This window comes from Terrapene carolina, unplaced genomic scaffold (assembly GCF_002925995.2).
Source record: "Terrapene carolina triunguis isolate 2854851 unplaced genomic scaffold, T_m_triunguis-2.0 Scaffold210, whole genome shotgun sequence".
Classification (NCBI taxonomy): Eukaryota; Metazoa; Chordata; order Testudines; family Emydidae; genus Terrapene; species Terrapene triunguis.
In genome coordinates, this window is record NW_020664561.1 from 11520221 (window position 1) to 11542033 (window position 21813).

Here is a 21813-nt window from a genome sequence, read left to right on the forward strand (position 1 = left end):
CTGGTCTATCTGGTGGCCCTGTATTTAGCAAGGTAGGTCAATGTGCTGGTAGATAGTCTCAGCAGGGACAGTTCTCAGATGCACAAGTGGTCCCTAAAGGTCCAAATAGTGCAAGACATTTTCTCCAGTTGGAGTTGCCCCTACATAGACCAGTTTGCTACAAGGTCCAGCCAAAATTGTTCTCTCTTCTGTTTAAAGGCAGGAAGGGACAGTCATTCCACCTCGCACGTCGTCTTTCTGCATTAGGGAATGGGGCCTTCTGTATACTTTCCCCTGCCCCTTTCCATTAATTCAGAAAGCAGCAAAGAAGATTTGTCGGGTCAGGGCAGCATGAATTATGCTGATTGATCCAGCTTGACCAAGCCAACATTGATTTGCTTCAGCTGTCAGACAGAGTTTGCATGCATCTCCCTCTGTCTCCAAATCTCTTGTTCCAGCAACAAGGGCAATTCCGTTATCTGGATCCTCAGCCTCTTAATTTGGCTATCAGACTTTGATTAATCTTGAACAGCCCTGTTCTTCATTAGTGCAGAATGTACTGCTCAGTTCCAGAAAAGTGTCTGCTAGAAAGTGTTACTTTTAACACTGTCTAGATTTGTTGCTTGGATGCAGGGAAATAGGATTCTCTAGTCCAGCTTTCATTCCCTGTATTTTGGAGTATTTAATGGACTTAAAATCTGAAGAGTTATCCAGTTGTTCTTTAAAAGTTCACCTGGCAGCTATCTCAACTTAACCATATTTTTGTTGATGGTAGATTGCTTTTTGTGCATAGTATAGGTAAAAGGTTTATGAAGAGGTTATCTAACATGAAATCCCCTTTTGAACCCTTAGCAGAGTATTCATTCTTTTATTTATCTATTAAAACAATATTCATTATTCATGAGCCAGAAGGGTGAGCAAATTGCATGTCCTAATGGTTGATCAGCCATTTACAATTTTTCATAAAGTTAAGGTGGTTCTTAGACCTGATCCCACATTTTTACCAAAAATGATTTCATATTAATAAAAAAACTAAATTTACCAGTATTTTCCCCAAATCCATGCCCTAATAAAGGGAAATCTGTGTTACCTGCTTCAGATTCTCAAAGGGTTCTTGCATATTATTTAAATAAAACTAAGAGTTTTAGGAAATCATCTAGATTGGTTTTGTTTCTTCTGTCAAGAATCATATGGGTCACTCTGATCAGACTATTTCCAGATGGTTTAAACAATGCATCATTGAATGTTACAAGTTAGCAGAAATTCCTGTGCCTATTGTTGTAGGGTCTCAGTCTACTAGAGCTGTAGCAGTATTTCTTGTTTGTGTTAAACATGTTCCTATTGGAGAAATTTGCAAGCTTGCTACTTGGAAGTCAGTACATACATACGTGCTCTCAATGTAGCTTTGAAAGGTGATGCCAAATTTGGCAGAGCATTGCCTCGGTCATTATTTAATTAGTTCTTCGAGTGATTGCTCATGTGTATTCCACAGTAGGTGTGCGTGCTCGCCACATGCACCAGTGTCGGAAGTTTTTTCCCCTAGCAGTACCCGTATGGGAGTGCCCCTAGCGACCACTGGAGTGGCGCCTCCATGGTGCGGTATAAGGGGCGCTGCGCGCTCCCCACACCCTCAGTTCCTTCTTGCCGCCAGTGAAGGTGCTTCGGAACTGCTTTGCTGTAGCTTGTCCCCAGAACTCTTGTTCATTCAGTGTATGCGACCTGTAGTTAGTACTCAATTAGTTTTAGTTTAGTTTAGTTGGTGTACCCGGGCCGGGGCATGCCCTGCGCCCCGGGTTTTAAGTGGTACAACACTTGTAGGCGTCCGATGCCAGTGAGTGATCTGCACGCAGACTGTTTACACTGTTTACACTGTTTGGGTGAAACTCATCTCAGCGATCGCTGTAAGATTTGCAAGTTGTTTAAGCCTTGGACTGAGAGAGAGACATTAGGCTCCGGGCTATCTTCATGGAGTTGGCATTGACCCCAACTCCGACGCGCCACTCCGAGTCGGCACCGGGCACCGCGATGTCAGTGCCCAGCGACTCCCTGGCACCATCTACTAGTCAGCACCGCTCCCCATCCATGGGGCACACCAAGAAGGCTAAGAAGAGGCCTTCTCTGCCGTGGCACTGGAGTAAATCTGGGGTAGAGACTAGACCCGTGTTGGGCAGTCCTCGATCCCCATCAGCCTCTAGGCCTCCGACTCAAGTCGAGCGGAGTAGCCTGGCCTAGTCGGTGCAGGCTTCCCCGGATGTCCGGATGCCCTCCATGCCGGAGGCCCTGCAGGCGGCCCAGGACATCATGTCCATGCCAGTACCAGGGGCACTGTCAATGTTGGCCCCACGGTCCAGAGGCAAGCTGCTGCTGGGATCTCTGCAGTCGCCCTCGACTCGGTACCGGTCTCGGTCAAGGGAATGTTCCCAGTGCCGTTCGCCTCTCAGCGACCGTTCCGTGCGTAGTCCATGTAAGTCACTGTCGACGCCCACCAGGTTGGCTGGGTTCCGTCCAACCGAGACTCCAGGCACTGCTCCACCTCGAGGAGCGAACACCGATGGGACTGAGGCAGACGCCGCTGAAGGTCCTCATCTTGGAGGGGTTATCATAGCCAGTCGCGACACGAACATTAACGCCGTTCCCATTCGTCGTCTCGCGCCAGGACCCTGCTACGGCACTGCTCCCACAGCCCCAGGCGTAGATCACCGGCGAGTCGCCATCGCGGATCCGCCCGTCGGAGCCGATCGCCAAGTAGCTGTTACCAATGGTACCGGTTCTCCACGTCGAGGTTGCGGTCTTGGGGTCAGCACCACTCCCAGCGCCACCGCTCTTCCCGGTCCAGAGACAGTGGCAGGTTGTAGGTCAGCCCGGCATACCTTCATAGCCATCCATTGATGGGTCAGGCCAGCCAGGCCGAACAGCCCGCTCCCCCGGTGCCGCAGCAGGTGCAGTGGCACCAGGCCCCGTGGCCGGCGCAGTGGTACCAGTGAGCACTGTGGCCCCTGACGCAGCCCCCGGTGGGGGTTTGCTTCGTGGCCAGAGCCTCAGAAGGGCTATTGGCCTCCCTCTCCTGGCCTCCGAGAAAGGAGTCGGTGGGACGTACATCCTCGGCACCGTGCCCAGAGACCGACCAGGTGGTGGACCCTCCAGTGCTGGTGGACATGCAAAGTATGGTGCTGGCCTCCTCGCCCTCCCATGATGAGGCAATTACGGCTCCTCCTCCCTCCGTCCTGCAGGAGGACTCTAAGGCCCACCAAGAACTATTGAAAAGGGTGGCATCAAGCCTCAACCTCCAGGCAGAGGAGGTGGAGGAGCCCTTGGACTCCCTGTTTAACGTACTGTCCCCCTCAGTACCGGGCAGGGTGGCCTTGCCTCTCCACAAAAGGGTGGCAAAAATTTCAAATGCCCTGTGGCAAACCCTGGCCTCATTGGCCCCCATCTCTAAGAGAGCGGAACGCAAGTATTTTGTGTCCACCAAGGGGCATGAATACCTATACACCCACCTTGCCCCTAACTCCCTGGTGGTCGAGTCAGGGCCAACCAGCCCCTACTCCGAAACACAAAGATTCAAGGTGGCTGGACTCATTTGGAAGGAAAATGTATTCATTCTCGAGCTTCCAGTTACAGGTGGCAAACCATCAGGCTCTCCTGGGCCAGTATGAGTTCAACCTGTGGGGCTCTTTGCCCAAGTTCAAGGACTCCCTCCAGGAGCGTGACAGGAAGGAGTTCAAAGAGCTGGTGGAGGAGGGTACAGCGACTGCCAGGGCAACCCTGCAGGCAGTGTCCGATGCAGTGGACATGGCCGTGTGGTCCATGGCCTCCGCGGTGTCCATGAGAAGGGCGTCGTGGCTCCTGCTCTCCGGGCTGTCCAGTGAGGCGCAGACCTCCTTGCAGGACCTCCCATTTGACAGCAAAGCTCTGTTTGTAGACCAAACGGATATAAAACTGCATGGCCTGAAAGATTCCCGCACGACGCTTCGGACTCTGGGCCGCTGTGTTCCGGCTCCGGCTAAACCCGCCCAGACCGCCCACTCTAAATACGAGCCCGCTTATAAAAAGTCGCAGGACTATAAGACATGCCCACAGAGGCAGTCTTGGCCTGCCCCCCAGCCTGGGTCCTCCAAGGGCAAATAGGCAGGGAAACAGCAGTTTTGATGGGATGCCCAGGGGCGCCCTGCCAGTTCTCATCAGGGATCCACCCACAATAAAGCTTCCCTTCTCCAACCGGTTGTGTGCTTTCCTCCAGGAGTGGTCGCGGCTGACCTCAGACCAATGGGTCCTCAACACCATCTCCTGGGGTTACATAGTTTACCTCAACCCCGCCCAACCACCTCCCTGCCCCCGTCCCTCCTGGGGGACTCCTCTCATGAGGCTCTGCTCGAGCGGGAGGTGGGGCGGCTCCTTGGCCTAGGAGTGGTGGAAGTGGTGCCAGTGGAGTTCAAACACAAGGTCTACTACTCCCGCTATTTCCTTATCCCGAAGGCCTGCAAGGCCTGAACCAGTACATGGTGAAGCTCAAGTTCCACATGGTCTCCCTGGCCTCCATCATTCCCTCCCTGGATCCGGGGACTGGTACGCCGCCCTCGATCTGCAGGACGCGTACTTCCACATCCATATATTCGAGGGGCATAGACGCTTCCTCCGTTTCACGGTTGGGCAGGAGCACTACCAATTTACGGTCCTCCCATTTGGCCTGTCCACTGCCCCCAGGGTATTTACAAAGTGTATGTCAGTGGTAGCGGCCTACCTCAGGTGCTGGGGGGGTCTAGATCTTCCCCTATCTGGACGACTGGCCGGTCAAGGGCAGCTCCCGCTCGCAGGTGCGGGATCACGTGGCGCTCCGTCTGTCCACGTGCGCCACTTTGGGCCTGTTGGTAAACGACACCAAGTCCACGCTAGTCCCGGTACAACACATAGTTTATTGGGGCGGTCCTGATGCCATGTGAGCCAGAGCCTGCCTGCCTCCCTCAGGACAGGGTTGAGACCCTGAAAGTGCTCATCGACACAGTCACGATGTTTCCAGTGACAACAGCCAGAGAGTGCCTCCAGCTCTTGGGTCACATGTCAGCGTGCACGTATGTGGTCTGCCATGCCAGACTCAGGATGAGGCCCCTCCAGCTCTGGTTGGCCTCGGCATTCTCCCAGGCCAGAGTCAGGATGGACAAAGTCCTCACTGTGGTGAACCGGTGATCGCCTCCCTACAATGGTGGTCCTCCCCGGGGAACATCCTCCAGGGGGTCCCATTCACAGGCAGGCCACTGTCGATGGAACTGGTGTCCGATGAATCGGATCCGGGGTGGGGAGCCCATGTGGGGGACGTTCAGACTCAAGGTCTGTGGTCTGCGCAGGACCTGACCCTCCACATAAACATCAAGAAGCTCAGGGCGGTGCGGCTGGTGTGCATGGCCTTCCGCTCGCACCTGGAGGGCCGGGTGGTCAGGGTTCTCACGGACAACACGGCCTCGATGTTTACATCAACAAGCAAGGCGAGGCCCGATCCTCTGCCAGGAAGCCCTCAGGCTGTGGGACTTCTGGATAGCCATGACATTTGCCTACAGGCCTACCACCTACCGGGTGCCCGGAACTCGCGGGTGGATCACTTGAGCAGGGACTTCTCCCCTCAACACGAGGGGCCTCTTCACCCAGAGGTGGTGTATAGACTTTTCCAAGAGTGGGAAACTCCCCAGGTGGACCTGTTTGCGACTCGGCCGAACCGTCGCTGTCCCCAGTTCTGCTCGGGGGGGCGGGGGGGCGGCGCTATCTCCGATGCCTTCCTCCTGTCCTGGTCAGGCTGGTTTCTCTATGCCTTCCCCCCGTTCCCACTGATAGGCAAGGTCCTGGAAAAGATAAAGACGGACGAGGCCCGGGTCCTACTGATTGCCCAGGCAGCATTGGTACGGGACCCTCATGAGCCTGGCGATCGCCCCACCGTTGCCGTCCCGCCCGGACCTGCTCTCCCAGGACCAGGGCCGCCTCCTTCACTCCAACCTAGCAGCACTCCACCTCACGGCATGGCTGCTCAATGGTTAGGCCGGGAGGAGAGGACGTGCTCGGAGGGGGTTCAGCGCGTCCTTTTGGAAGCAGGCAACCCTCCATGTGCCGAGCCTACTTGGCAAAGTGGTCTCGGTTCTCCCGATGGGCAGATGAGCGGGGCGTCTTTCCCCCGTGGCTGCTCCAATCCAGCTCATTTTGGACTACTTCCTTCACCTTAGGGCCCAGGGCCTGGCGCCCTTGTCTGTCAAGGTACACTTGGCGGCCATATCGGCCTTCCACCCGCCGGTGCAGGGCCACATGGTATTCTCTCATGCTATGACTGGCTGATTCCTTAAGGGATTGGATCGTCTCTTCTCATTCGTCAGGCCCCCAGTCCTACAGTGGGACCTGAACCTGGTGCCACTGGCCCGCCTCACAGGCCCCCCGTTTGAGCTGTTAGCTACATGCTCCTGGTCGCACCTCTTGTGGAAGGTAGCCTTCCCGGTGGCGATCACATCAGCTAGACGGGTCTCAGAACTCAGGGCCCTGACCTCCGAGCCCCTGTACATGGTGTTCCATAAGGATAAGGTCCAGCTCTGCTCACAGCCTTCATTCCTCCTGAAACTGGTCTCCACCTACCACATGGGTCAGAACATTTTCCTGTCGGTCCTCTGCCTCAAGCCCCATGCGTCCAGTGAGCAGTGCTACCTCCACACGCTGGATGTGTGACGGGCTCTGGCTTTCTACCTGGAGCGGGAAAAAACTGTTCAGAAAGTCCTTGCAGCTGTTCATTGCCTTGGTAGAATGCATGAAGGGTCAGCTGATCTCCACTCAGCAGCTCTCCAACTGGATCACATCATGTATCCGTACCTGTTATGACCTGGTGGGAATCCCCCACTGTCAAGGCTCCTTCCCCACTCTGAACTTTAGGGTACAGATGTGGGGGCCTGCATGAAAACTTCTAAGCTTAACTACCAGCTTAGATCTGGTCTGCTGCCACCACTCCCAATGTACTAATTCCCTTCCCTGGGTAGCCTTGAGAGACTCTTCACCAATTCCCTGGTGAATACAGATCCAAACCCCTTGGATCTTAAAACAAGGAGAAATTAACCATGCCCTCTCCTTTCTCCCACCAACTCCTGGTGGATCAAGATCCAACCCCCTTGGGTCTAAAAACAAGGAAAAATCAATCCGGTTCTTAAAAAGAAGACTTTTAATTAAAGAAAAAGGTAAAAATAATCTCTGTAAAATCAGGATGGAAAATAACTTTACAGGATAATCAAACTTGAAGAGCCTAGAGGAACCCTCTCTAGCCTTAGGTTCAAAGTTACAGCAAACAGAGGTAAACACCCTTGTAAAAGGTACATTTACAAGTTGAGAAAACAAAGATAAAACTAACACGCCTTGCCTGGCTGTACTTACAAGTTTGAAATATGAGAGACTTGTTCAGAAAGATTTGGAGAGCATGGATTGATGTCTGGTCCCTCTTAGTCCCAAGAGCGAACTCACCCCAAAACAAAGAACCCAAACAAAAGCCTTCCCCCCACCAAGATTTGAAAGTATCTTGTCCCCTTATTGGTCCTTTGGGTCAGGTGTCAGCCAGGTTACCTGAGCTTCTTAACCCTTTATAGGTAAAAGGATTTTGGAGTCTCTGGCCAGGAGGGTTTTTATAGTATTGTACACAGGAGGGCTGTTACCCTTTGCTTTATAGTTATGACACCCACCGTCAATTGTGAGGGCACACTCGACTAGGGCGCAGGCCTCGTTAGCCACCTTTTTGGCCCATGTCCCCATCCAGGACATTTGTAGGGCTGATACGTGGTCTTCAGTTCACACTTTCACCTCGCATTATGTGATCGTCTCCCAAACCATCCCGAGAATTTGTGAACTCTTACCCACCTCCAACAGATATAGCTTGGAATCACCTACTGTGGAATACACATGAGCAATCACTAGAAGAAGAAAAGACAGTTACCTTTTCCGTAACTGGTGTTCTTCGAGATATGTTGCTCATGTCTATTCCACATCCCGCCCTCCTTCCCCTCTGTCGGAGTTGTCTGGCAAGAAGGAACTGAGGGTGGGGGGAGCATGCAGTGCACCTTATACCGCACCATGGAGGCGCCACTCCACGGGTCGCTGGGGTACTCCCCGATGGGTACTGCTGGGGGGAAACTTCGGACACCGGAGCACGTGGCGAGCATGCACGCCTACTGTGAAACAGACATGAGCAACACATCTCGAAGAACACCAGTTACGGAAAAGGTAACTGTCTTTTCTCTGGTCCTACCTCCTGAGCTTTCAGCACTACTTGTCAAACTACACATAAGTAGAAATATGCAGAACTGCTTGAAGAAATGAAGGTTATTTATTTGTAACTTGAGTTCTTCAAGATTACTATGCATATTCATACTTCTTCTCAGAGTCCTATTGTGGTTCCGCTGGCTTAGTGGTGAAGGAACTGAGGCAGTAGTGGGTGCAGTGCCCCATTATATAGCTTCACCCTCAGATCATTTGGAAATGGTGAGAAGAGGGTTAGGAGGGGATGCACATTTGTTCTAACAGGCACTGCTTGGAGAATGTTCTACCATTAAACACCACCAAGCAACTCAATACCCATAAGTACCCATGTAAGGGGTGTCTCATCCCCTGTGGTCCAGTCCCAGCATCTGGCAGTCAGAGGCTTAGGATCACTCAATAGTTGCCCTGTTCTGTTCATTCCATCTGAAGCATCTGGCTGTGGCCACTGTCAGAAGACAGGATACTGGGCTTAGATGGACCATTGGTCTGTTGCAGTATGGGCATTCTTACATTATGTTCTTAAGTAGCCTTCATCTCTTGCTTGAATAAACAGATCAGATGGTTTTATTTAAAGATAAACTGAAATGTTTTCAAACACTTGTATTTTAAAAACTTTAAAAATCCAAAATTGATGATAAAATATATGACCTAAAAATGACAAATTCATTTTAAAAATAAGATATAAAATGAAAGGGTTTTTTTAGTAGTCAATCATAGATTGAAGAATTTGTGGTGTCATTAACTGTTATAGGAAAAAAATAGACTTTTTAAGCAGATCAAGGATCTGTATTTCATATCCAGGTCTAGAAATGCCTGCAACTTTAAGGGGAAATATAGAACTCCAAGGGCTTGAACTCAGGTCTTGACAAGTAAGTGAAGAGGAAGAGTTTGCAACACTGCTGATTTAAAATGCATTTATTTGTAATGTTTCACTGTGCCCATGTATCCTGCTAGAGATTAAAGATCTCAAACAAGGGGCCAGGTAGTGCTGGAAGTCAATGGTATACTCTCCTGGCACTTTTCTGGTGTTCCTATCAGATTCTGTAGCATATTTACTTTGATTTTTTTTTTTTAATTCTGAACCCTTACGACTGTGAAGAAAATATACTGAATGTAAACTAGTGCGGTAGTGTCTTACTGAGTCTGCAGACCAGCAAATAAAATGTTACTTGTCTCAATATTAGCTATTATATTGTGGGTGAGATAATATCTTTTATTGGACCATCTTGTGTTGGTGAGAGAGACAAACTTTCGAGCCACACAGAGCTGTTGCACTGTATGTTATATTGTTGAACATTTTAACAGAAAAATTCAGGTACTGTGAATAGAGCTTGAGTTAGAGTACCATTACATTTTTCAGGCTCAATTTTAAAAGGAAATACAGAACAAAGCATTTCAATTCACCTTTAATTATTTTTGTTTCAAAATTCCTCTTCTGGTTTATTTATTACAAAGCTGCTATTTAATTAGGAATAATGTTCTTTATTACCAACTTAAAAAAAAAATCCAAACCCAACCTAATTTTTCATTTGCAGTGTAGCATTGGTTTCTCCCTGGTTATGACATGTTACCCAAACAAATACTGTATGTCTTTTAAATACGTCAGTGCTGGCAGAGGTATTCAGAAGGGGGTAGGTGTGGAGAGTATAATTTTCTAATTGGTATATTTGAATTGTATACAAAGAAAGCTATTTTATTTGTTCTGATTTGAGCTGATGTGGTTTTCATACTGAGCATACTAGAATTTTGAAACCATGGAAGAAACTGTAATGTACATTGGTTTGTCATTTTGCTAAATGTGATCTGTCTAACAGATTACATATTTTCCAAGTTTTGTTGATTTAAGGTTTACAGTGGTCTTTCAATCGCATGAAATTAGTCCTGTTTTTCTATCCCCTCTAATTACTTTGTATATTTTAATTACATCTTGTATTTTGTGTCTCAGGATAGAATTTGAAGATCTAAAAGATTTTATTTCCTTAGTAGGGATGATTGATTTTTTCTAATTCATTCCACTTTTTAGGACCAGATTCTGCCCTCAGATATGCATAGGCTACTGCTATTGAAACTGATGGAAATTTAACATGCATATCTGAGGACAGGCTTTTGGCCTTTGTTTGATTGGAGAACATATTATCAGTGCATTTCTTTACTTTCTCCAGAGTTCACATTTAAAACAAGATGCAGTCATAAATAGTAGACAAATTCTAAATAATAAGAGGAAGTTAGTCTTAGGTGCACACATGCACATACTTTAAGAACATGCATAGTAGAAGAAAAAGAAGCACAGCTTTATAACAAAGCAAATTATTTTTCCACATTATGAGTTTTTCATCTTATTGTTATACACATCTGAACAGCTTTGTCCTTGTTAAAAGAAGTGAAAAATCCCTTAGGGAATGTCTATGTGGGGAAATTTACCCACAGAACCATCCTGGTATAATTCTCCATGTGGACATACTTATTCCAGAATAAGAGTGGCTTTGGGGGAGAGGGCTTATTTTATGTTGCTTTCAAAATGACATAAACTAAACAAAAAAAACCCACTCTTATCCTGGAATAACTGTGTCTACACGCACAGTTATACTGGTATAATTATATTCATATAGTTCTACTGGTAAATTTCACCATGTAGACAAGCAGTTGTTCAGCGAGTGCCTCTACTTTGGGCTATATAACTAGATTACTTAAATCTCTGTTCACTAGAATCCGGTAATAATACAATCTTGTATTTTGTGTGTCAGATCACTATAGTGGTACAACAGAATTATGTTTAGCATTTCTACTCAAAATACTCCTTAGGACAAACAGAAGGCTATTTTCAACATAGGCTAAAATCTTCAGGTGTTTTTTAAAATAAATAATTTTTTTTCAGCAGGGAAACTTGACAATTGTTTTTAAAATTAAAAATTGAAAGAAAATCTCTCAGCAGAAGAGGATTTTAAAGATTATCATGCCATATATTATGAAAATTTAGCAAAAACATCAATGAAATCCTCAGGTGTTTTTTTTTTGTTTGTTTTTTTAAGCTATTCAGATTCAAAAGTCACTGTGTTCCTGGTAGCCAGAAGTTTTGGCTTTTGTTTGCAACTACATTACCTACATGTAACTTTTTAACAAGCAGAAATATTAGACTGGTGAGCATTGCGCATGTTTAGAAATTCTCTGCAGAACTGATATTGAAAACATTTTGCACTTGGCAGTAGGTAAGCTCTGAGAAATTTTGGTTCATTAATCAGTATATACCTCTCACAGACCAGATTAATAGCAGCACATCTGAGGAACAGCCAATTAAAACCAGTTATTGCTGTCAGAATAAACTTGGTAACAGTTATGTAACTTTTGGCAGAAGCTACACGTTCCATAAGGTCCAAAATATTCTGACTATAAATATTGATATTCCACTGATTATTTAAAATAAATCCTACAGAGCAAAAAACTAGCGCTTAGGGTCCAAAAACATATAGCTCCAGAATTATTGACTCAGCTGTTGAGAGATTTTAGGAACTGTTCTAAAATGTGTGTAGCAAAGACCTTAAGTAACTAAATGTGTCAGTAGTAAAGACTACTTTCAAAAACACACAATGTAGATTTTCCAATGACATTCCGCTTTCTTGGTTACACCCCATAGCATATTGTAATGGGAGCCAGAGGAGGGTTAGAAAAAGTAGTCATTTACCTTTTAAAGAATTTGAACAGGTTGTCAAGAATGTCTAAGACTTTTGTTTTATGCCATAGTTATTTTTCCCTAAAAACTTTTTTTGCCACACCTACATTTCCCTTTAGCTTTTTTTCTGGGGTCTCTTAATCTGCAGGTGATTCCTGAGGATTGGTAAATACAAATAGTTACTTTATATCTTTTCCGTTGTTCTAGATGGTTTAATGTTTTTGTATTTATCCATCTTGAAAAATGCATTGGGGGAGATGAAAAGTGTAAACTTTGTTTAAACTGTTGATATTTTTTAATTCTGCTTTTTTCTTCAGTCCTAATAACTAGATTTCAAGTTTAACCATTTTGATTTTTCAAATATAAAAACCTTAAGTGTTTCTCCATTTAGCATAAATACAGTTGTAAACTAGGATTCACAATATTATTTATGAAACACTTCAGGGGCTTTGCACTTTAACCAGTCGTTCAATAATTAACTTTCATTCTCTTAAATTTTAGTCCTGTAGTTTTGTGGATGCATTGGGAACACACCAGTAGCCAAATGTACACACAGCTATCCTTTATTACACATAGTTAAAGCTTTTAAAGGAAAGGAAAAGATGAGTATTTGGCTACAAGAATTTGGATTTAAACAGCTTGATTGTCTGTCAAGTTACAGGTATTAATGTTGTTTTGAACTGATATATGACTAATATCATTCTTGTTTGTTTGTACAACTGGAATAATTGTTTGTTAATAGAGAAAATGCAAATAGTAGTCTTGGATAGAAATTCCCCTAATAAAACATATTAGTTGGATTGATGCGTATTAGTAGCTGTTTGAATTGTTGACTGTGCTGGCCTGTTTTCTTCTAAAGTGGTTTTACTTGGATATCCATTTTCTAGCTCTAGTAGTGCTAGCTACCAGTACACTCTGTGAAGTTGGGTGAAATCCTGGCTCTATTGAAGTCAGTGGGAACTTTGCCATTAACTTTGACGGGGCCAGGGTGTTTCCCATTATGTTCAAGATACACTAACTACATATACTAAATAATTTTCTTTATGCTATCTGCTGATTTTCTAGAACCATATATGTGCACTAAGTCATTAAGCTAACTTAAAATAAAATTTACAGATGCAGTAGAATAAAAATTGGACTAGAAAGTACTTCAAAACAACTCAAACAAATGAATTGGTTCATGCTGTCATGATTTTCCCCTATGTTAAACTGTTCCAGTGTCGTAGAGCTTTTTAATGATTATCAGATGCTACAGAAATTAGTTTAATGTTTGAGAGTTGTCAAATAACTCTTAGGATAGTATTATATACATAAATGTATCAATCTCATGCAGAATTGTGCATATATATACAACATCCACATGCAGACTTGCTTGCAAATAATTTACCTATGGATTTGCAATTAAGCTTAAATAGAAAACTTACCAAAAACAAATTTTGCTGCTGCTTTTTGCTTCTACAGTAGATTGAAAATCCAGAAGTCAACTTGTTTTTTCCTTTGTGTTACCAGTGTTATTGTTTGTTAATCTGTAGTTCTAGTGAAAACTTTTTTTTCTTGCCCTGTTAGATCCAAACTGTATTAAAGAATTGATCGTCTTCCTGCAGATTTAATAGAATAAAAAAATCAATCTAACTAAATCTCTCTACGAACCATAACTGAAGTTCCAGTGTACTCTATTCCAGAAAAAGGGATAGTAGTGTGTTTGAAGCTGCTGTGTCTTACTGTCACATGCAGAAATGCACTAACCAGCTACAGCTGACCCAGATTCCATATACAGTACGCTTGGACAGTTTTCCTTTTCTTAAACAAACACGCACTAGACTTAGCCGTTCAGCCCACCTCTGATGTCACTATGAACTCACTGAAGAGCAAACAAAACTCCTTAGGGTTTCCTATCATAGCCTTTATGAAAGGGCAGGGGGAGGCTGAAGAGCTATGGACAAGGAAAGATTGTTTGCTGGTTAGAGGGGGGAGGGCACTATATGGAAACAGTCTGTGCAAGAGTTCAGCAGGCAATTACAAAACTAACATTTTATTTCACAGCCTAAAGATGCCTTTCAAGTTTTTACAGTACTGGGCTTCATTTAGAAGAAAGATTCTTTCAGACTGATGAACTCAACTTGTGTTCCCAGGAATAAAAGAGGCAGACTGACTGGGTACAACAGGAAAAATGAACCATTTATAGTCTAGAAGAATGTTGAACAGAATGTCACATTCAATTCTTGAAGTTCACTTAATAAGAAACAGTTTTAGCTGTTGTTACACTCTCAAAGAATCTGATACATGTGGAAAATGTTAAAGCTATGTTTGGTGTTGGGTTAGGTATTAGAATATTTGATGCCATCTGATTAGTATTAAAAGAAGCAGAAGCCACATGTATTACGTACTTTTAAGAAACGAAGGATACCGTTGTCAGCTTTTAATTCTGTCACTTGAGAGTTTGTGTACAGGAGTCGATTCAGTGTGGGGTTTTGTTTAGTGTAGTTGTCAATTTCTTCAGAAATGACTAATTAAATTTTATGGTTTATTTGTTTTTTTTTTCCTCTTAAAATTGTTTTAGATTTGATAAATAGGTCCAAGGATCTTGTATTTTGCGGAGGAGTTCTCTAGAAAGGTACTCTTAATTGTGCTAAAGATAAAAAGGCTGTCACTTAACTTTAAGGAAGAAATAATTGTTTAGATATCTCCTTCCAGAAATAATCTGTTCACTAATCCATAAACTTATAACCAATACTACACTTTTGTTCCTTATGAATCTCTGTTGTTTGAACCAGTAAACATTATTCACCCTTCTTTCTATTTTAGATAGTACACTGTTCAGATCAGGGACTTTTAACAACTAACTCTGGACACTGCCTAGTACAATGGGACCCAACATGGTTAAAACCTTTAGGTACCACCACAATATAAATATTAAATAATAATTTGACCGTTATTAATTTATAATTTAAATAAATTAATATTCTAAGATTAGCAGAATAAAAAAATCCTGAATTAAAAATTAGATGAAAATAAAATTAAGCTCTATATCAGATTCTATTTAATAACTTTCTATGAACTTTTTTGTCACCTTTCAACCAGAAGGCTTTTAACTTGCTTCTGTGTGCATGCAGACTGTGTTTGTATATTAATATTGGAGCAATGCCCAGAGGCCCCACTCAGGACTGAGAGCTCCACTGTGTTAGGGGCTGTACAAACACAATCACTGCTCCAACGAAGTGCTTTTTTTAATGTTCTTCCACCTGCAAAGCCAAACATTTTTGGGTTACTCTTACCCTAATTATACAGGTCTCAGAAAAAAGAAAAATATAACTAATTTTAGAAGTCCCATAAGTATTACCTAAAATAGCAGGGTTTTTTGTACAAAGTATTGAATTTAAGGTTGGATATATTGAGACCTTCCAGGGCTAGAAGCAAGTGCTTTGTCTCATTAGAAAACTGAGATTTGCCCCATTCCAAGGGTAATCTATGAAGTTTTTTCTCACCCTGCAGGGTCATGTTATATTGGGCCTTTTAACAGTTACAGGACTGAAGATTGCCTGTCCTGCACTTCAGACTGTATCTTGGGGGATGAAAGGAAATCATTTCTGTAACAGGTTGTTTTTAAGTGGTAGCAGCATCAAGCTGCTCAGAAGTTTACAGTGTTAGCATAGTCACGGTAAAGACGGATTAGCGAGCAGAATGTAGGCAAAGCAGTCACATTTTCTTATGATATGGATATCTCCTGGGGGGGAGGGGTGTAAGTATGTGTGTGCATCCCTACAGTGAAATGTGCAGACCATGAGAAGCTCTTACCAGATGCTGAAACAGCAGTAGATGTAGAAGTGGTAAATAGAAGACATAAAGTTCAAACCAAGGGTACGTCTATACTTCCCTCCGGGTCCGGCGGTAAGCAGTCGATCTTCTGGGATCGATTTATCGCGTCTTGTCTAGATGCGATAAATCGATCCCGGATCGATCCCGGAAGTGCTCACCGTCGATGCCGGTACTCCTCTCGCGGAGCAGGAGTACGCAGAGTCGACGGGGGAGCCTGCCTGCCGCGTGTGGACCCGCGGTAAGTTCGAACTAAGATACTTCGACTTCAGCTACGTTATTCACGTAGCTGAAGTTGCGTATCTTAGTTCGAAGTGGGGGGTTAGTGTGGACCAGCCCCAAGAGAAGAGATCTATGCAACCAGTGTGGTAGAAGAGCAGTTGAAACAAAAGCATTTTCTACGGCAGAATCCAAAATGAGGGAATTGGAGAGAAATGTCTTCAAACTTATCAGAAATAAAGACTTTCATTTTTCCCATAGTTGTGCACAGTTTTGCTTACTGGTTTTTAGTGGAAAAAGGCATTAGGGATAGTTATGATACATAGCAACCTGCTGTTAAATCATGAATAAAAAATAATGGCAAAATGTCAAGGGGATAAAACCCATGCATAATCAGCATGCCCTTACCCTAGACAGATGTTTGATATTACATCTATCCCTGATAGAGGAAAAACTCAAGGTTCTACCTTTTCAGCACTTTTGAATTCTTGTGTAACAAATAAGCTATTAGTGAAATGAATTTAAAAATTGTGTGGCTATATTGGGGCATGTATATATTTAGAATGAAATTCACCCATCCCCACGCAAAGCATGACACTTTGCATTGATAACTCAGCCAGCCTTGTGATGGAGATGAAATTCAGTAGCCTTTTTTCCACTCCTTACAGTCCATTCTTCACCCACCTTATTTGTAGATAGTGAGGGCCCCTCTTCCAACATGCAAGGGGATTAAAGGAAATGTGATGCAAGTTTCATGTTGGTGAGAGGGAATAGTGTTGCATTTGTTGCAGCAATAAATGGTCAGGGCTGGGACAAGGCTTTGAAAGTGGAAATGGAGAGGAATACATGGACTTTGATGTCTTCTTTTACTGCTTTTCCCCCCTCCTTCTTTGCACACGTTAATGCTGCTGTTAAATCCTGCTTGCTTTAACTTCAAAGTTTTGAGCCTTTGGGACAGAGAATAATGAAGTTGCCAGTGGTGAAGGAAGAAGATGGAAGCTTTAAAGATGAGACTTGGAATTAAGACACTAAACACTCTTAAAGATCCTATAGAGCTTTTACAAAGTGTGGGGGAGAGGCAGGGGTCCTGGAACAGTTTGTATAGTGGGGGTGCTGAGAGCCATTGAAGCAAACTGTAAACCCTGTACATGATGGAAACCACTTCAAGCCCGGGGATGTGGCAGCCCGCCCCTCCCTCCCATCAGCCCTAGTTCCATCACCTATGGGGAGAGGGTGTTAATCCAAGTGTCCTAATCAGATTTCAATTTGTGTATACTCTTTGTCTAGCAAACGCTTTCCCGTTGCTGCAATTTGAGAAGTTTTTCTTTTTTTTTTTGCTGGCATAGAAAGGGAGATTTTTCTGTTGGTCTGTTTCAACACAGCTGAGTTGGGGGAATTAAATATTCATAGATTCTAAGGCCAGAAGCTAATCATCTAGTCTGATAACTGTATATAACAGGCATAGAACTGCCTCCAAATAATTCCTGTTTGAACTAGATTATATCTTTTAGAAAAACATCCAGTCTTGGTTTCATAAATGCTGGTGATGAAGAATCACCACAACACTTGGAAAAGTGTTCCAATCGTTAGTTAATCTAGGGTTACCATATTCAAACATTTTAAAAAAGAGGACACTCCATGGGGCCCCGGTCCCGCCCCCGGCCCTGCCCCAACTCCGCCCCTTCCCCAGCCCCACCCCAACCCCAACCCTTCTCCGCCCCCATTCCAACCCCTTCCCCAAAGTCCCTGCCCCAACTCTGCCCCCTCCTCTGAGCACCCCGCATTCCCCCTCCTCCCTCCCGCTCTGATCTTGGTTGGGGGTTGCTAAGTGCTTCCCTGCTCCCCACTCGCCCTGCAGCCCCTATGCCCTTGCCTGCTCTGCACCCTGCAGCCTCTGCACCCCCCCGCCCCTGAAGCCTCTGTGCCCCCTGCTCCCCACTCGCCCTGCAGCCTCTGCGCCCCCTGCCTGCCCCTGCACCCCCTGCCCCTGCAGCCTCTATGCCCCTGCCTGCCCTGCAGCCTCTGCGCCCCCTGTCTGCCCTGCCCCTGCAGCCTCTGCACCCCCCCACCCCTGCAGCCTCTGTGCCCTCTGCTCCTCCTTGCCCTGCAGCCTCTGCACCGCCTGCCTGCCCTGCCCCTGCAGCCGCTGCACCCCCCTGCCCCTGCAGCCTCTGTGCCCCGTGCTCCCCACTCGCCCTGTAGCCTCTGCGCCCCCTGCCTGCCCTGCCCCTGCAGCCTCTATGCCCCTGCCTGCCCTGCTCCTCCTCGCCCTGCAGCCTCTGTGCCCCCTGCCTGCCCTACCCCTGCAGCCTCTGCACCCCCCCACCCCTGCAGCCTCTGCTCCCCCCGCCTGCCCTGCCCCTGCAGCCTCTGCTCCCCCACTCACCCGGCAGAGGGAGAGCTGCGGGCTCCACGTGGAATCAAACACTACCGCGCTGCTCTGTGGGGGAGGAAGGAGCGGGGAAGGGGGAGGGACTCTGGCTGCTAGAGGCCCTAGTGGCTGCGAGCGGCTTTCAATCAGGCCAGGCGTCCAATCAGCTGCGCCGCACTCCGGATGAGGGGAAGGGGGAAATCCCGGACATTTCTACTTGATTAGAAATCTCCCCCCCGGACGGCCATTTAACACTGAAAAAGCCGGACATGTCCGGGGAAACCCGGACGGATGGTAACCCTAGTTAATCTCCCCTGATAAAAACTTACACCTTATTAGATTTTATCACATTGAAAATGTTTAACAAAGTTCATGTTTTTGAACCTTCTGTGTTGAATACCCCTACAGGCTTGTCAAGTGAATGTTGATTAATTGTTGGGATGACAGAAGCTTAGAAATGAGACCTGGCATAGTTGCACATAGTTTGATACTTACTTTGCAGATTCTGAAATGTTAATATGCTTCCACTGTCAAAGACTAAAGGTCAGATTGTGCCTGGTCCCTGTATAATACACAAGGAAAGCTTCCAACCTTCCATTGTGCCTGGCCCCTGTGGAGAGAACAGAGGTGAAAGTAAGCTGGTATGGCGTACCGGACCGAACCAGCTTCCCCAGGCTGGTGCTTTAAAGGGCCCGGGGCTCCCTGCAGCGGCCGGAGCCCTGCTGCCGCTACCCTGGGGCTCAGGCGGCGGGACTTGGGTGGTGCTTTAAAGGGCCCGGGGCTCCTGCCGCTGCGGGGAGCCCTTTAAGGCGCCGCCCGAGCCCTGCCGCTGCTACCCCCGGGGCTCCTGCCGCTTCGGGGAGCCCCAGCCCTTTAAAGTGCCGCCCGAGCCCTGCCGCCTACACAGGGGCTCAGGCAGCAGGGCTCGGACAGTGCTTTAAAGGGCCTGGGGCTCCTGTCACTGCGGGGAGCCCCGGGCCCTTTAAAGCGCCGCCTGAGCCCGGCTGCCAGAGCCCCAGGGTAGGGGTAGTGGCAGGGCTCCAGCAGTGCTTTAAAGGTCTCCCCATAGTGGCAGGAGCCCCGGGCCCTTTAAATCGCCCCTTAGCTCCGGGGTTTCCAGCCGCCTCTGCAGCTGGAAGCTCGGGGGGTTATTTAAAGGCCCTGGGGCTCCCAGCCGGAGCCCCGGGGCCTTTAAATCTTGATTTAAAGGCCACGCCTCTTCCGTTTGAGGCCAGGCCCCCACTCAGGACTCTGGCGTACCGGTAAGTCCTTTAAGTTACTGTCACCCCTGGGAGAGAATGCAAGTCCTTACACTCGGAAAGCGCAAAGATTTCACTGAGCTAGTACTGCTGCTGGAGCTGTTCACTGCAAATAGGGCTGAGAAAGGAGTGAGGCAAAACTACTGGACAAGTGATGAAGGGGAGTACTTACTGAATCCTCCAAGGGGTGGCACAGCATTTCCAAGCAATATTATTTGTGCCTCCTTGAGGCACAAACCAGCAAAGAGCTCTTGCAGCCACAGGGCTTTTTCTCCATTGCTCCTGGAGCAAGACAAAGATTAAATGTCACAGTGGATCCTTGTACACATTAGTAAGTGTGAGCAGAATTAATTGAATTTGAATGTACTTGCTTTTTCTTTTAAATCTGAAACATTTAATAAAGGAAATACTCACTCTAATCTTATTCATTCAGGTATTTATCTCTCTGACTTGACGTATATTGACTCCGCATACCCATCTACAGGGAGCATTCTGGAAAGCGAGCAGAGATCAAATTTAATGAACAACATACTTAGAATAATCTCAGATTTTCAGCAGTCCTGTGAATATGGTAATCTAGCTCATTTATTTCTTTTGCAGTATTACTGAGGGCAACTAATAAAATAAAAATGTTCATCTTCTACCAAGCTGTTATTTAATAAGTCTTAACCAATTAATGTACCATTCCCATCTAAAACCATAAACCTTATTAAAACCAAATTCTGGAATTGTTGGGTTATCTCTCCTGTCAGCAGGCAAAGATAGAATGAGACTTACTTATCCTCTATTTATCTCTTCTGTATTTTCAAAATGCATGCTGTGAAGATCTGGCCTTCCTTGGGTGCAGGGGAGGTCAGCCCAGGCATGGTTATGGATGAGGGGGAACAAAAAACTGCAAAACAGTGGTGAGGGATCATTGTATTTTATGGCCCCAACTAAAGACAACAAGAGAAATATCTGCTTGTATGCAGATGTTTTCAAGAAACTCCCTTTGTCTAACGATGAATGACATAGTGATAACTGATATATTGCCTCTTCTCTAGATATTCCTCTGTTGCCTCATGTCCAAAAATACTTGAACTCAGTTCAATACATAGAAGAGCTACAAAAGTTTGTGGAAGATGACAATTACAAGTAAGTATAAAATTCTACAACTGACTAGGTAACCTTTTATTTTTCCTTCTAAAAAAGTGAGTTTTATGTAACAGAAACCTTGAATACAATAATGAGCAGGCAAGAGACCCTGCTTTCATTTAGGTAAATGAATCCAACCTCAACGCTGCCACTCTCTTACTTCCATAAGTGTCTCTTTCTTTACTATAAGGAGACTGAGAAGAAATTGGAGTTAGAAAATAAGCAACAGTAGTCGTGACGTAAATTTTTCCTTTAAACATTTTATTTTATGTTATTGTTTGAGGGATAGATATTTAAGAAAATTAAACATTAAAGTTGGAAAAAATCCAGTATAGTATCTTTACTCTGCTGTAAAACTGCAAAATGCTGTTGAAGGCAGAAAGTAAACAAACTGATCAGAGTAGAGATTTTTTTTTTCATTACTCTATTTCAGTAATTTTAGGTGTTGTAACAATAGAAAGAATTAAAAATGCAGAGTGGAATGTTTTTTTATTTGGAAAACCCTTTAAGCATAATAGAAGGGATACAGAAGTAGACAATGAAAATAACAGGCATGGAGAGACTTGCATATGAGGAGAGAGTGGAAAGATGGAACTGTTTGGAGAGGAGATATAAAGTAATAAAGATATACAAAGTAATGAATGGTATAGCGAAGGTAAACTAGGCACTCCTCTTTACACTTTTTCATATAAGTACTAAGGTGTATCCGATAGAATGGAAAGAAATACATTTACATTTGATAAAAGGAAATTACATTTTATACAACACTTAATTAACCTGTGTAACTCATTTGCCACAAGATATAATTGATTCCAAGACCTTAGCAAAATTCCAAAAAGAACTGCATGTATCTAAGTAACTATAGAACATCCATAGGTTTATGGGAGAGATTAAAAATTATAAGGGATATAAATCCTCATGCTTCGGGGCATAAGCCAATCATTGGTGATAGCTAGAAAGAAAATTCCATGGAATTCCAAGGAAGCTATTCTATAATTGTTCATTAGAGATTCTTGCACCTTCTTGTGAACCATCTGGTGCTGACCACAGTCGGAGATTAGATATTGGACTAGAAGATATAGTGAATTGGTCCAAAGTAGCGATTC

At 45.2% G+C, this 21813-nt stretch overlaps 2 protein-coding genes across 7 annotated transcripts in view; one reads left to right on the top strand and one right to left on the bottom strand.

Annotated features, from left to right (window-relative positions):
• LOC112105867 (angiopoietin-related protein 1) overlaps positions 1-13699 on the bottom strand; it is a 37637-nt gene extending 23938 nt beyond the window's left edge. Inside the window, exon 1 of the mRNA XM_024198858.3 lies at positions 13336-13699. The gene's annotated coding sequence lies outside the window, so the exon portion shown is untranslated. The remainder of the gene's footprint in view (positions 1-13335) is intronic.
• LOC112105868 (ras-specific guanine nucleotide-releasing factor RalGPS1) overlaps positions 1-21813 on the top strand; it is a 294309-nt gene that overhangs the window by 185489 nt on the left and 87007 nt on the right. For all 6 annotated transcript variants that reach the window (XM_026655681.1, XM_026655680.1, XM_029912319.1 and 3 more), the window contains 2 exons: positions 20007-20144; positions 20617-20707. In XM_026655681.1, coding sequence (XP_026511466.1) covers positions 20007-20144; positions 20617-20707 — 229 coding nt within the window. The remainder of the gene's footprint in view (positions 1-20006; positions 20145-20616; positions 20708-21813) is intronic.